The following is a 16,796-nucleotide window of genomic DNA, read 5'->3' on the forward strand; positions in this document are numbered from 1 at the left end:
AAAGTGATCATGGAAATTTTTTCTTCCAGGTGGCTTAGAATCGTTGAAAAATCTTCAGCAACTAATTGTGGACCATAATCAGTTAATTAGTACAAAAGGTCTTTGTGATACGCCTACCATTATATACCTGGATTGCTCACATAATCATCTTACCGAAGTTGAGGGCATTGAAAACTGTGGATTGCTCCAAATACTGAAGTTACAGGGAAATTATCTAAGTGAGGTAATTGCTTTGAATTAATTGATTTCTGTGATTAACGCAGCATTTTTCTTTTGCTAGAAATATCAATCATACATTTTAAAAGCAGTTTTAACTTTTATTCTTTTTACTTATCGGCTGTATTTGATTTCCAGTTTAAACTATTATATACTTTTCACTATTTAAAAAATGTTCAACATAATTACAATATCTTATAAGAAATCTAATTTAACATTAGTTTTTTCTAATATTAAAATATAATAAATCATAACTTTTCAGTTATGATTCAGTGTGTAAGTGGGACCAAGTTTATCTGAAATTCTAACTAAAATTTGTCACAAAGTATTAAAAAAATGCTAACTATGAAAATCATTATTGGAAATTTTATTCATACTAAAATTCTCATAATATTATACTTTGATTTATGATATGCTGTTTACCAGAATATGTCTATTGTTAGTTTTGGTAGGTTTTATTGTTTTAAATTTGGCTAAATGACAAAAATATTTTGCTTAATATAAGCTAATAACCCAAATTTAAATATAGCTTCCATCCTTGGAGAATCATGTTCTTCTAAGAGAATTGCACTTGGATGATAACAGCATTTCAAGTGTGGAAACATTTTCTTCATATTGGCTGCCTTTACTACAAATCCTGAGTATCTCTCAAAACAGGTAAAAATATAATTTGCTTAATTAAGCTTAAATGCAGTGAATGATTAACATAAATGTGTGATCTTCATAATAAGTAGAAAAGCTGTTAGGTTTTTCCAGTAATTCAAGGAATGCACACTACAATAAATTGGACATAAATTATAAATATAACTTCATAGAATTAAAAAAATTAAAGTGTATTGACGTATCCTCAAATTTTAGTAGAATTTTAATTGTCACTTATCTTGCTCACTTTGTTTCTTCTCAAAAATGTACTTATGGAAATCTCTCAGGGCAGGTTTGTTTATATTTGTAAAGATATAGTTCTTGGAAAATACAGGAGGTAGTTAATTTAATTCAGAAGGATGTCTCATTCTCTCAAATGGTACTTATTAAGTCCTGGAAGAAAGATTTTTAATCTGCTCTCAACTTGCATGTCTTTTTGTAACTGTTAAGATTGATTTAAATTTGATTTCCCTAAGGATATAAAGTAACACTTAAAAAAAAAAATACCTTAACATTAAGTCGAGATGGGTACCTGCCACAGAAGATCCATTTAAAACCACCAAACATCTGGATCTTTGCAGAGAATAACTGTCTAAGACCAAAACAGGAGCACAATATGTGTATGTCTCCCTCTGTTTAATATTTCATTGAGACCTATTCACCCTAATATGATTAATTTGTTCATCAAAGGCACAAGGAGTAGGGGAAAGGAACTATCTTTAACAAGAAGTTGCTTCTGTGAGTTATACAATTCTTGCAAAACAAGTGAACAAGACAACTCAATGTTAATATATATGTACCTGTCCCCTCCCAAACGTAGTTTTCTCTCAATCTCTGTCACAATAGTGCTCATCGTTTGAGCATATATGTCCTAAATGATTTAACTTCCACCTATTAAACTATTCTACTATTTGACAGATCAAAAACTGAATCTGTATTTTAAAATTCCCTCAAATTATTTTAATCACATCTAAAATATGAAAGTTGATTTGTCTTTAAAAGGTTATTTACCCCGAACAGCACTGTCAGATAATACTATTTAAGTAATTTGGGCCATCACAAACTTATTGGATCTTTTCACAATATTTTTCAGGTAAGAAATACAATTTCAATAGAAATACTCAGCTATGCTTTGGACATATGAAGTAAATCACTCAGTAATTGACATGTCTAGTATATTTTATAGAACTAGATCCCAAGCCACATTGATAAGCATAATAATCTTTAAAGAATTTAGAAAATATTTAAATCAAGAACATCTTTTGAGAAATAACACCTTTATTTCTTTGGACAATTTAGGTCATCAAAGAAATATTCTGCTTTTAAAAATTAAAATTAACACTAGCTGATAGACTTTTACCCTATCAATATGATGTGCCTTGTTTCTCATATCAACCTGATATGACCAGGAATTTTATAATTTTATAATAAACTGGACTATTAAAAAAATTTTAGCGTTGATAACAATAACTGGGATACTTAAACCAAATAATCCATATTTATAATTTTGTTTGTTTAGTGTTATAACATTTGGATATTGAGGTGGTGTTTGCCATTTTAGGGGATACAAAACTGAGTACCATATGTCCTGACCCTCAAAAAAACTCTTAGATGTAAAATAACAATTTGTTGAACTTAGCTATATAAAAAAGTGGTGAAATTATTATATAATATATGCTATATTGAATTTTTAATAATATTGTCACTTATATTTGAAGATATTTTTAATGGGTCTCTCAAAGCTCTTTGCACAAGTAACCTTCTACCATTTCCAGGAGGATGAAAGAATAAGTCCTGAGGACACCAGGGAAATGTGATTGATAGAAATGAACATATAGAGTAGTGAAATTATTTCCTAAAATCGTAGTGAAAAATTATCTTCAAACTTGGGATTTTTCTCCATAAGCTAATATCATTAACTGTAGAAATTACCCATTTTACGTTAAGCTTTTACATGTGCATTGACTTTTTAAGAACTATTTTAAGTTTGATAAAACTCAGGGTCAGCAGATCTGGGTTTGAATTCTGAATCTACAACTTATCTGTCATTTGGCACTAACTCTTTTCTCACTACCTGATCCTCAGTTTTTTCACTTGTAAAAGGGGTGGTAACACGTACCTTATCTATTTTATGGGATTTTAATGATTACCCAAAAGGAAAATGTATGTCAATATATTTTGAAAACCTGAGAAGAATTTTATAAATGTGATATTTGGATTTGTGTGTGGTATGTCCTTTAAATTGTATGTGTTTTTCTTTTAATTTTTAATAAATATTTTCATCACGAGGAAGAAATTATGTGCCCATATGCTTTTTTCCAACAAATGAAATACATATAAAGAATGATACTTAGTACATATTGTTTGAAATACGTGTTTCATCCTGACTTCTGTTTTAAATTTTCATTAGGACATGTGACTGTTTTAAGTTTTTCTCAGCGGAGTTCTAACTGGAAGACTTTCCAGCTTCATAAGCCTTTCTACTTCCAGTGAGACTCTAAGTAGGAGCAGAAAGTGGAAACTATTACCCATTGGCTGCTCATTGTACAAATCTTTTGCTTTTTGTCGTCTTTGAAATTTATATCTTTTTTATGCCCAGGGCTAATGTGACAAGGTCAAATGGTATTAGGTTTTCACTAATGTCCTTTGTCTTTCTGGTTTGAATTTTCTTAGAAAAAATATACACAGAATGTCAGTAAAAGGAAAAGTTCTAGAGGTTAAAATAAAAACGATTCTACTATTAGGTTTCTACCATCCTAATGGTGAATAAATAGCCAGTTTTCTTGATTAAAATTTCCAAAAAGGAACATGATTCTAAAAGCATGGTTATCTGAAAAGACAAAATTTCGATATTATGAAAAATATGTGGTCAAACCAAATATTTCTTCACCTGAAGAAATACTTTATTTTTGCAAAGGGAATTTTTATTTTTAATTCTAAAACTTTATTGGTTATTTTTAGTTAATATCTTCATATAACCTATATGTTACCAAATATTGCCATATAACTTATTGGTTAAAAACATGAGATATTCTGAAAAAAGAGAAAAGCTCATTATCTATTAATCTTTCAAAATCCTTTTAGTAGGAGGGTAAAGATTTAGCATTAGAAATACACTAACGGTAAAAAAGAAATAAGATTTTTCTTTTAATAAATACATTTATTATAATTGTATTTTCACTTAAATAACTTAAATTTCTTACTTGTAGTAATGCTCTAGAATGCCTGAATAGGAAATGTCATAAAATTAGGACTTGAATGCACTAATTACGTATTGACAAAGTTTTAAGTTTCTTTTTTCAGTGTACATGTGACATTTCAGTAAATTTTTTATTAAAGAGTGTGTGTACAAATAATGAACTGTATATGCAAATGTAATGGCCAATATTTGATCACTTTTTCTTTTATTACTTTGGATTTTTCCCCTGGAAATTGTTTTTAAGAAGCAGTGCTGTATAGGTAGTGTAAATAGTAATATTGTGCTTAGGACTGGCTACAATCAGAGCGGTCTTCCAGACTCCTTATTTAGTCTATTTTATCATCAGTAGCATCTTCTGTCTCTCTTCTAATGCAGAACAGGATAATACAAGAGAGGAGTTAATGTCAGTACAAGGGTTGGCTTTGTGCCATGAGGCTTCCAGTCACAGTATTATCCTGTAAGCTTCTGATCTCAGAATAATAGTAAGTTTTTTTTTCCTACCATGGCAGGGTGTTGGTAGAAATAAACATGTAAAAATCTCTGCCAGGTAAACTGGAGGGACAATATAAAAAAACCAAGAAAGTAGAAGTGGAAACTAATGCATACTTTTTTTCTTTTTTGTACCAGAAATACTCATTTAGTGGAAGTATATTTTGAACATATATGGATCTTCAACATTTATAGAGGGGATTAGTTCAGAAGACTTTTGTATTTGTGATGAGAATATATTTTATACAAAGTATTTTTTATCTTGTTTAAAGATTTAGATGAACTAGCTTAATTTTTATTGCCAAATAGCTAGGGTAATGTGATATTATGTAACAAAGTAAGTGTAAACTTGTCTTAGTTGGAAATGTAGATCAAACTAAAATTAATTTTCCCTTCATAGCTTTTGTTACCAATACAGTGAATATTTTCAGTATCACTTATGTTCCTTGTTTGAATATGAGGTATTAATGACAATTGTATCTTAGAAAATGATAGAAACTTTTAAAAGTAGGAGAAAAGTTTATTATTATTAGAATTTGAACATGCTTGTTTTAATAATGAGTATTAATTTTAAAAATTAGTATGTTTCTGCCAAATTTAAGTCTATTCTATCAATAGAAAACAGTTTCTATTATGTGTTCCTTAAATGCATATTTCCAATTTAAAAATAACCCCAGTGTAACCTTGTGCACTTACAGGACTTATAATACTTTTAATCTAGTAAACGAAACCTTTTTTAAATTAGAAACAAAACTAGTGACTCTAATTAAAGTTATATTGTTAAAAAGTAAAAATACATATTTTTTATGTTTTTACCTCTTAATGGTTTGTTAAATGTTTGAGCCAGAAAAAAAATACATAGAAAATATGAATTCTGTGTAAATTTGGCCATATGCAAAGATAAAACAAAACAATAACAACAAAAAACCCATTTATTTTTATTTAAATACCAAGTACACATTAAGCTTCATGATAATTATGATTGATACTAGCAATTCCATGATAACTTCTCTTTAGAAATAAATATAAATCTTTCATTATAGAATAAATACTTAGAATCTTATAATTACTGCATTTTTAATAAGTACTGTTAGTAAAGATTATATTATTGTATTCTATTGTGAAAATGCAATTGTATATAGTTATACATTTCTGCCAAATTTATAATTTATAACATTATATAATTGTGTTATATAAATATATTATTATATAATTACATCAATAATATTAAGAACATTCCAATTTAAAATTTTTATAAATTCCATTTTGGTTTTCAGCTTGACAAAAATCATACCACTTTTTCATTTTGTTTCTTTGGAAAAACTAGATGTCAGCAACAATTGTCTTTCTGGTAAGTTTATAGTAATATGTAATTGTTTTTTAAATAATAGGCTTTTGAGTTTCTGTTCCAAGTATGGTAAGGCACTGTTTTGGGTAGATGAGTTAATGGCATTTACAAATAACATATCTATACAAAATGGTGTAGAGGAGGAAAAATTTCCTCTACCTTCTCAGGCTAAACCTGAGAATTAAACTGATGTAAGTCAGATAAACAGAAAAAGAGAATACAAGTTTTAATTGTTTTTTTTTTTTTTTTTACATGTACATGGGAGTTCTCACAAGAAAATAAAGACCCCAAGAAGCAATTAGAGTTGAACTTACATAGTGAGCTGGACAAAGAGTAGTAAATTGTGAAAATGTGATGAGGCAGAGGGGCTGGGGCTAAGGTAGTTAATTGGATGGAAAAATGACTAGGAAAGGCTAGTTTAACAGGTTTGTTTGTAGACATATCTCTTGGCCTGGACTTCCTGTCCTTGTGATAAGAATGTCCCTTTGCTTCTGGTATAGGTCGAATATCTTTCACACAGGAATTTAATATCCTGCTTTGAAGAAAAAGAAGGAAGGTCAGAGGGCCTTTGCATCTGCTCTTTTTTAAGTGCCTTTAACTCAAAATAATCAAAATGCCAGAATGGCGTACTGAGGTGCTGTGTATTCTAAACTCCTTCAAATGTGTGGTGAAATAATTTAATTAAAAAGTTCTCCCCACTTTTAAATTTGGTTATTTGCCTTTTATTGATTTGAATATATTGTTTATATATTCTGGATGAAATTCTTTGTCAGACATGTTTTGTGGATGTTTCTCCCAGTCCCTCTTTTACCTATTAATTTTGTTAATGATATCTTTAGATGAGCAGAAGTTTTCAATTTTGGTGAAACTTTATTATATTTAATAGTTTTTGCTCTCTGTGTCCTTCGTAGTATTTTTCTACCTCCAGATTGAGATGATTTTCTATGCTTTCTTACTTTCTTATAAGAAAGTAAGAAGTCTTGTACTTTAAGTTTTTACTTTTAGGTCTGTGATCCACCTCAAATTAATTTTTATGAAAGGTTTGAAGTAGAGGATGAGTTCAGTTTTTAATATGGATATTTAGTTAACCGTTCCAGCAACATTTGTTGAATGAACTATTTTCATCATTGAATGACTTTGATGTCTTTGTCAAAAAATTGATTTACATTTTGCCTATGTTGGGATGTGTCCCTATTAACTGATTTTCTCTTAATGATAAGTCATATTTTCCTATTTCTTTTTATGTCCAATAATTTTTAACTGTATGTTGAACATTGTTCGTAGTACAGTTTGCTGAGTCTGGCTGTTGTTGACTTCCTTTTAAAGGGTATTAAGTGTAATTCTGGCAGGCAGTTAAAGTATTGGTGGATAATTTTGTTGCTGTCAGCCTTAATTTCATTCCCTCCTAGGACAAGTCATTTTAGTTTTCAACTGTCAGTGCATGTCCCTACCCCAGGGCATTGTCTTCACTCCTAATGCATGGTCTTTCTGGATTTTAGCTGAATCTCTGAGCTATTCAATTGAGTCTCATCTGACGGGGCTGAAATTCCAATGCCTTTCACTGCTGCATGAACTATAATGTCATCATTCGGCTCTTAGCCTGATAGCAGGTTATCTCTGCTAGGTTTATGAGAGTGTTGCCCTGCCTGTAACTCCTAGCACTCCAAGGACCTGTGGCAAATCCTCACATAGACTTCTTCCCCCAATTTCCTCCCTGCAACATATGCACACACAGCTTCTTCTCGGAACTTTTCACCATAAATTCCAGCTTCACATCTAAACTTTGCCTCCTCATTCAGCAAAACAGCCTCTTTGCTTGGTTTCCACTTTCTTGCTCTAAGGTAAAATGCATTTAGGCAGAAAACCATTGTGATTGTCAGCTCACCATGTGTGTTTCCCTTTTCTCTGAGTGAGGCTTAAAAACAGGTGCTTCATGTTTATTGCTCAGTTTTATGATTGTTTTCTGTGGGAGAGTAATTCTGGTATAAATTACTCTTAATGTATCCTAGATTGACCTACTATTTTTACTTTTGAAAGTATAAATATAATTCTGTTTAGGCATACGTTCAATTTTAACACTATCCTATTACTTTTGATTTTACTTTTTTAGATTTTGTATTTACAATCTGGGACAAACTGCTCTAAGCCCTTTACATACATTATCTCATTTAATCCTCACCCTATGAGATAGAGATGAACCTGAATCATCAAGCAGTTGTATGATTTGCATAAATTCACACAGTGGCTAAATGGTAGAAATATGGTTGTTTTTTTTAACATCTTTATTGGAGTATAATTGCTTTACAATGGTGTGTTAGTTTCTGTTTATAACAAAGTGAATCAGTTATACATATACATATGTTCCCATATCTCTTCCCTCTTGCATCTCCCTCCCTCCCACCCTCCCTATCCCACCCCTCTAGGTGGTCACAAAGCACCGAGCTGATCTCCCTGTGCTATGCGACTGCTTCCCACTAGCTATCTATTTTACATTTAGTAGTGTATATATGTCCATGACACTCTCTCACCCTGTCACATCTTACCCTTCTCCCTCCCCATATCTCCAAGTCCATTATCTAGTAGGTCTGTGTCTTTATTCCCGTCTTGCCACTAGGTTCTTCATGACCTTTTTTTTTTTTCCTTAGATTCCATATATATGTGTTAGCATACTGTATTTGTTTTTCTCTTTCTGACTTACTTCACTCTGTATGACAAACTCTAACTCCATCCACCTCACTACAAATACCTCATTTTGTTTCTTTTTATGGCTGAGTAATATTCCATTGTATATATGTGCCACATCTTCTTTATCCATTCATCCGCTGATGGACACTTAGGTTGCTTCCATGTCCTGGCTATTGTAAATAGAGCTGCAATGAACATTTTGGTACATGACTCTTTTTGAGTTATGGTTCTCTCAGGGTATATGCCCAGTAGTGGGATTGCTGGGTCGTATGGTAGTTCTATTTTTAGTTTTTTAAGGAACCTCCATACTGTTCTCCATAGTGGCTGTATCAATGTACATTCCCACCAACAGTGCAAGAGGGTTCCCTTTTCTCCACACCCTCTCCAGCATTTATTGTTTCTAGATTTTTTGATGATGGCCATTCTGACCGGTGTGAGATGATATCTCATTGTAGTTTTGATTTGCATTTCTCTAATGATTAATGATGTTGAGCATTCTTTCATGTGTCTGTTGGCCATCTGTATATCTTCTTTGGAGAAATGTCTATTTAGGTCTTCTGCCCATTTTTGGGTTGGGTTGTTTGTTTTTTTGTTATTGAGCTGCATGAGCTGCTTGTAAATCTTGGATGTTAATCCTTTGTCAGTTGCTTCATTTGCAAATATTTTCTCCCATTCTGAGGGTTGTCTTTTGGTCTTGTTTATGGTTTCCTTTGCTGTGCAAAATCTTTTAAGTTTCATTAGGTCCCATTTGTTTATTTGTGTTTTTATTTCCATTTCTCTAGGAGCTGGGTCAAAAAGGATCTTGCTGTGATTTATGTCATAGAGTGTTCTGCCTATGTTTTCCTCTAAAAGTTTGATGGTGTCTGGCCTTACATTTAGGTCTTTAATCCATTTTGAGTTTATTTTTGTGTATAGTGTTAGGGAGTGTTCTAATTTCATACTTTTACGTGTACCTGTCCAGTTTTCCCAGCACCACTTATTGAAGAGGCTGTCTTTTCTCCACTGTATATGCTTGCCTCCTTTATCAAAGATAAGGTGACCATATGTGTGTGGGTTTATCTCTGGGCTTTCTATCCTGTTCCATTGATCTATGTTTCTGTTTTTGTGCCAGTACCAAACTGTCTTGATTACTGTAGCTTTGTAATATAGTCTGAAGTCAGGGAGCCTGATTCCTCCAGCTCCATTTTTCCTTCTCAAGATTGCTTAGGCTCTTCGGGTTCTTTTGTGTTTCCATACAAATTGTGAAATTTTTTGTTCTAGTTCTGTGAAAAATGCCAGTGGTAGTTTGATAGGGATTGCATTGAATCTGTAGATTGCTTTGGGTAGTAGAGTCATTTTCACAATGTTGATTCTTTCAATCCAAGAACATGGTATATCTCTCCATCTGTTTGTATCATCTTTTATTTCTTTCATCAGTGTCTTATAATTTTCTGCATACAGGTCTTTTGTCTCCTTAGGTAGGTTTATTCCTAGATGTTTTATTCTTTTTGTTGCAATGGTAAACGGGAGTGTTTTCTTAATTTCACTTTCAGATTTTTCATCATTAGTGTATAGGAATGCAGGAGACTTCTGTGCATTAATTTTGTATCCTGCTACTTTACCAAATTCATTGATTAGCTCTAGTAGTTTTCTGGTGGCATCTTTAGGATTCTCTATGTATAGTATCATGTCATCTGCACACAGTGACAGCTTTACTTCTTCTTTTCCGATTTGGATTCCTTTTATTTCTTTTTTTTCTCTGATTGCTGTGGCTAACACTTCCAAAACTATGTTGAATAATAGTGGTGAGAGTGGGCAACCTTGTCTTGTTCCTGATCTTAGTGGAAATGGTTTCAGTTTTTCACCATTGAGGACAATGTTGGCTGTGGGTTTGTCATATATGGCCTTTATTATGTTGAGGAAAGTTCCCTCTATGCCTACTTTCTGCAGGGCTTTTATCATAAATGGGTGTTGAATTTTGTCAAAAGCTTTCTCTGCATCTATGGAGATGATGATATGGTTTTTCTCCTTCAATTTGTTAATATGATGTATCACGTTGATTGATTTGCATATATTGAAGAATCCTTGCGTTCCTGGAATAAACCCCACTTGATCATGGTGTATGATCATTTTAATGTGCTGTTGGATTCTGTTTGCTAGTATTTTGTTGAGGATTTTTGCATCTATGTTCATCAGTGATATTGGCCTGTAGTTTTCTTTCTTTGTGACATCTTTGTCTGGTTTTGGTATCAGGGTGATGGTGGCCTCGTAGAATGAGTTGGGGAGTGTTCCTCCCTCTGCTATATTTTGGAAGAGTTTGAGAAGGATAGGTGTTAGCTCTTCTCTAAATGTTTGATAGAATTCGCCTGTAAAGCCATCTGGTCCTGGGCTTTTGTTTGTTGGAAGATTTTTAATCACAGTTTCAGTTGCAGTGCTTGTGATTGGTCTGTTCATATTTTCTATTTCTTCCTGGTTCATTCTCCGCAGCTTGTGCATTTCTAAGAATTTGTCCATTTCTTCCAGGTTGTCCATTTTATTGGCATAGAGTTACTTGTAGTAATCTCTCATGATCCTTTGTATTTCTGCAGTGTCAGTGGTTACTTCTCCTTTTTCATTTCTAATTCTATTGATTTGAGTCTTCTCCCTTTTCCTCTTGATGAGTCTGGCTAATGGTTTATCAATTTTGTTTATCTTCTCAAAGAACCAGCTTTTAGATTTTTAGTTTTATTGATCTTTGCTATTGTCTCCTTCTTTTCTTTTTCATTTATTTGTGATCTGATCTTTATGATTTCTTTCCTTCTGCTAGCTTTGGGGTTTTTTTGTTCTTCTTTCTCTAATTGCTTTAGGTGCAAGGTTAGGTTGTTTATTCGAGATGTTTCCTGTTTCTTGATGTAGACTTGTATTGCTATAAACTTCCCTCTTAGAACTGCTTTTGCTGTATCCCATAGGTTTTGGGTCGTCGTGTCTCCATTGTCATTTGTTTCTAGGTAGTTTTTGATTTCTCCTTTGATTTCTTCAGTTATCACTTCGTTATTAAGTAGCATATTGTGTAGCCTCCATGTGTTTGTATTTTTTACAGATCTTTTCCTGTAATTGATATCTATTCTCATAGCGTTGTGGTTGGAAAAGATACTTGATACGACTTCAGTTTTCTTAAATTTACCAAGGCTTGATTTGTGACCCAAGATATGCTCTATCCTGGAGAATGTTCCATAAGCACTTAAGAAAAATGTGTATTCTGTTGTTTTGGGGTGGAATGTCCTATAAATATCAATTAAGTCCATCTTGTTTAATGTATCATTTAAAGCTTGTGTTTCCTTATTTATTTTCATTTTGGATGATCTGTCCATTGGTGAAAGTGGGGTGTTAAAGTCCCCTACTATGATTGTGTTACTGTTGATTTCCCCTTTTATGGCTGTTAGTATTTGCCTTATGTATCGAGGTGCTCCTATGTTGGGTGCATAAATATTTACAATTGTTATACCTTCTTCTTGGATCGATCCGTTGATCATTATATAGTGTCCTTCTTTGTCTCTTGTAATAGTCTTTATTTTAAAGTCTATTTTGTCTGATACGAGAATTGCTACTCCAGCTTTCTTTTGATTTCCATTTGCATGAAATATCTTTTTCCATCCCCTCACTTTCAGTCCGTATGTGTCCCTAGGTCTGAAGTGGGTCTCTTGTAGACAGCATATATATGGGTCTTGTTTTTGTATCCATTCAGCCAGTCTGTGTCTTTTGGTTGGAGCATTTAATCCATTTACATTTAAGGTAATTATCGATATGTATGTTCCTATTCCCATTTTCTTAAATGTTTTGGGTTTGTTGTTGTAGGTGTTTTCCTTCTCTTGTGTTTCTTGCCTAGAGAAGTTCCTTTAGCATTTGTTGTAAAGCTGGTTTGGTGGTGCTGAACTCTCTCAGCTTTTGCTTGTCTGTAAAGGTTTTAATTTCTCCATCAAATCTGAATGAGATCCTTGCTGGGTAGAGTAATCTTTGTTGTAGGTTTTTCTCCTTCATCACTTTAAGTATATTCTGCCACTCCCTTCTGGCTTGCAGAGTTTCTGCTGAAAGATCAGCTGTTAACCTTATGGGGATTCCCTTGTGTGTTATTTGTTGTTTTTCCCTTGTGGTTTTTAATGTTTTCTTTATATTTAATTTTTGATAGTTTGATTAATATGTGTCTTGGCGTGTTTCTCCTTGGATTTATCCAGAATGGGACTCTCTGTGCTTCCAGGACTTGATTAACTCTTTCCTTTTCCATATTAGGGAAGTTTTCAACTATAATCTCTTCAAATATTTTCTCAGTCCCTTTCTTTTTCTCTTCTTCTTCTGGGACCCCTATAATTCGAATGTTGGTGCGTTTAATGTTGTCCCAGAGGTCTCTGAGACTGTCTTCAGTTCTTTTCATTCTTTTTTCTTTATTCTGCTCTGCAGTAATTATTTCCACTATTTTATCTTCCAGGTCACTTATCCTTTCTTTTGCCTCAGTTATTCTGCTATTGATCCCGTCTAGAGTATTTTTAATTTCATTTATTGTGTTTTTCATCGTTGCTTTGTTCCTCTTTAGTTCTTCTACGTCCTTGTTAAATGTTTCTTGCATTTTGTCTATTCTATTTCCAAGATTTTGGATCATCTTTACTATCATTATTCTGAATTCTTTTTCAGGTAGACTGCCTATTTCCTCTTCATTTGTTAGGTCTGGTGTGTTTTGACCCTGCTCCTTCATCTGCTGTGTGTTTTTCTGTCTTCTCATTTTGGTAATCTTACTGTGTTTGGGGTCTCCTTTTCACAGGCTGCAGGTTCGTAGTTCCCGTTGTTTTTGGTATCTGTCCCCAGTGGCTAAGGTTGGTTCAGTGGGTTGTGTAGGCTTCCTGGTAGAGGGGACTAATGCCTGTGTTCTGGTTGATGAGGCTGGATCTTGTCTTTCTGGTGGGCACGTCCACGTCTGGTGGTGTGTTTTGGGGTGTCTGTGGCCTTATTATGATTTTAGGCAGCCTCTCTGCTAATGGATGGGGCTGTGTTCCTGTCTTGCTAGTCGTTTGGCATAGGGTGTCCAGCACTGTAGCTTGCTGGTCGTTGAGTGAAGCTGGGTCTTGATGTTGAGATGGAGATCTCTGAGAGATTTTTGCCGTTTGGTATTACGTGGAGCTGGGAGGTCTCTTGTGGACCAGTGTCCTGAAGTTGGCTCTCCCACCTCAGAGGCACAGCCCTGATGCCTGGCTGGAGCACCAAGAGCCTTTCATCCATTCGGCTCAGAATAAAAGGGAGAAAAAATAGAAAGAGGATAAAATAAAATAAAGTAAAATAAAATAAAATAAAATAAAGCTATTATAATAAAAAATAAGAAAAAAATGACTTAACAAATATTTTTTTAAGAAAAAAATTTTTTTAATTTTAAAAATAAATTTATTAATTTTTATAATAAAAAATTAAAAAATTAAGAAAAAAATTTTTTAAGGAAAAAATTTTTTAAGTTTTTAAAATAAAAAAAATTATTAAGTAAAAATTTATTAAGAGAAAAAAATTTTTTTTAATTTTTTAAAATAAAAAATAAGGAAAATATTTATTAAGAAAAAAAATTTTTAAGTAAAAAAAACAAACAAACAAACAACCAAAAAAAAAACAGACGGCCCGAACCCTAGGACAAATGGTGCAAGCAAAGCTATACAGACCAAAATCTCACCAGAAGCATACACATATACACTCACAAAGAAAGGAAAAGGGGAAAAATTATTATATCCTGCTCCCAAAGTCCACCTCTTGAATTTGGGATGATTCGTTGTCTATTCAGGTATTCAACAGATGCAGGCACATCAAGTTGTTTGTGGAGCTTTAACCCGCTGCTTCTGAGGCTGCTGGGAGATATTTCCCTTTCTCTTCTTTGTTCGCACAGGTCCCGGGGTTCAGCTTTGGATTTGGATCCGCCTCTGCGTGTAGGTCGCCTGAGGGCGTCTGTTCTTCGCTCACACAGGACGGGGTTAAAGGAGCAGCTGACGCTGGGGCTCTGGCTCACTCAGGCGGGGGAGAGGGAAGGGTACGGATGTGGGGCGAGCCTGCGGCGGCAGAGGCCGGCGTGACGTTGCAGCAGCCTGAGGCACACCATGCGTTCTCCCAGGGAAGTTGTCCCTGGATCACGGGAGCCTGGCAGTGGCGGGCTGCACAGGCTCCCGGGAGGGGTGGTGTGGAGAGTGATCTGTGCTTGCACACAGGCTTCTTGGTGGCGGCAGCAGCAGCCTTAGCGTCTCATGCCCGTCTCTGGGGTCCGCGCTGATAACCACGGCTCGCACCCGTCTCTGGAGCTCGTTTAGGCGGCGCTCTGAATCCCCTCTCCTTGCGCACCGTGAAACAAAGAGGCAAGAAAAAGTCTCTTGCCTGTTTGGCAGCTCCATACCTTTTCCCGGACTCCCTCCCTGCCAGCTGTGGCGCACTAACCCCTTCAGTCTGTGTTCACACAGCCAACCCCAGTCCTCTCCCTGCGATCCAACCGAAGCCCGAGCTTCAGCTCCCAGCCCCACCTGCCCCGGTGGGTGAGCAGACAAGCCTCTCGGGCTGGTGAGTGCTGGTCGGCACCGATCCTCTGTGTGGGAGTCTCTCCGCTTTGCCCTCCACACCCCTGTGGCTGCGCTCTCCTCCGTGGCTCCGAAGCTTCCCCCCTCTGCCACCTGCAGTCTCCGCCCGCGAAGGGGCTTCCTAGTATGTGGAAACCTTTCCTCCTTCACAGCTCCCTCCCACTGGTGCAGGTCCCATCCCTATTCTTTTGTCTCTGTTATTTCTTTTTTCTTTTGCCCTACCCAAGTACATGGGGATTTTTCTTGCCTTTTGGGAGGTCTGACGTCTTCTGCCAGCGTTCAGTGGGTGTTCTATAGGAGCAGTTCTACGTGTAGATGTATTTCTACTGTATCTGTGGGAAGGAAGGTGATCTCCACATCTTACTCTTCCGCCATCTTGCCCAGACCCCTAGAAATATGTATTTTGACAGCAGAGTCTAGGTTCTTAATATGGTCTCCTTTTAAAAGCATATCATATTCTGCAAAACAAATATTTTTTGTTGCCTTTCTTTAATAGCTAACACATAAATAAAATGGTCATTGATTTATGATTATTTTTCTTTATCTGTGATAACTTTCATAATAATTTTTATTGTTTATTTTCTATAGATCTTACAAGTGCCCTAAGGTGGTTTGCTGCATGCTTTTCTCTCCGTGAATTGTCTCTCACTGGAAACCCACTTCTTCAAGAAATAAACTGGAGGTAAAGAAACAATGTTGCACCCTATGTACATACTTTATTATAGTTGCAGAGAACACAGTTTGATGAAAATTGTTCTGTGTATACTAATTACTTGGGAAAAGTTAGTAAAAAATAATTTAAAAGTTATTCAAAACAAAACAGTTTTGTAAAAATAGTTTAAAAAATATTTTCTACCTAAAATAATTTTTGTACGTGTATGAACTAATGCAAATTTGAAATGATAATTTTGATCGATACCATGGATTATGTGACACTTTTAGTATGATGTCAATTTAGGTTTTGTGTTTATAGAAAAGACATTTGGTGGGAATTACTTTTTGAGTCATCTAAATCCCATAGCTTGCTATTAAAAATTATTTCCTTTCTGCCAGTAATTTGATTTTGTTTTATTTTCTTAAAAGAGAAGGTTGGTGTCTGTTAATGTATGTATTACAAGTATATGTGAATTCGTGCCTCTATTTGGAATATTGCAGTACCTAGATGTAAATGAAAAAAAAATTGTGATTTTTTTTAAACTTTTTTTTTTAAAGATTTAATTTTATTTATTTTTGGCTGCATTGGGTCTTCATTGCTGCATGTGGGCTTTCTCTAGTTGCGGCAAGCAGGGACTACTCTTTGTTGCAGTGTGCGGGCTTCTCCTTGCAGTGGCTTCTCTTGTTGCAAAGCACGGGCTCTACGTGCGCAGGATTCAGTAGTTATGGTACATGGGCTTAGTTGCTCCATGGCATGTGGGATCTTCCTGGACCAGGGGTTGAACCCATGTCCCTTGCTTGCATTGGCAGGTGGATTCTTATCCACTGAGCCACCAGGGAAGTCCCTTGATTGTTTTTTTTTTTTTTATTTAATTTTATTTATTTTTTTCTACAGCAGGTTCTTATTAGTCATCAATTTTATACACATCAGTGTATACATGTCAATCCCAATCTCCCAATTCATCCCACCACCACCCCCGCCCCCCCACCACTTCCCCCTCTAGGTGTCCATACG

The 16,796-nt window shown here is 34.7% G+C and overlaps 1 protein-coding gene across 1 annotated transcript in view; it reads left to right on the forward strand.

Moving 5' to 3' along the window:
* The window catches only part of LRRIQ1 (leucine rich repeats and IQ motif containing 1), a 191,651-nt gene that overhangs the window by 48,671 nt on the left and 126,184 nt on the right, over nucleotides 1-16,796 (forward strand). The window contains 4 exon segments of the mRNA XM_036866543.1: nucleotides 30-223; nucleotides 746-873; nucleotides 5,824-5,897; nucleotides 15,716-15,809. Coding sequence (XP_036722438.1) covers nucleotides 30-223; nucleotides 746-873; nucleotides 5,824-5,897; nucleotides 15,716-15,809 — 490 coding nt within the window.

This window comes from Balaenoptera musculus, chromosome 10, assembly GCF_009873245.2.
Source record: "Balaenoptera musculus isolate JJ_BM4_2016_0621 chromosome 10, mBalMus1.pri.v3, whole genome shotgun sequence".
NCBI lineage: Eukaryota > Metazoa > Chordata > Mammalia > Artiodactyla > Balaenopteridae > Balaenoptera > Balaenoptera musculus.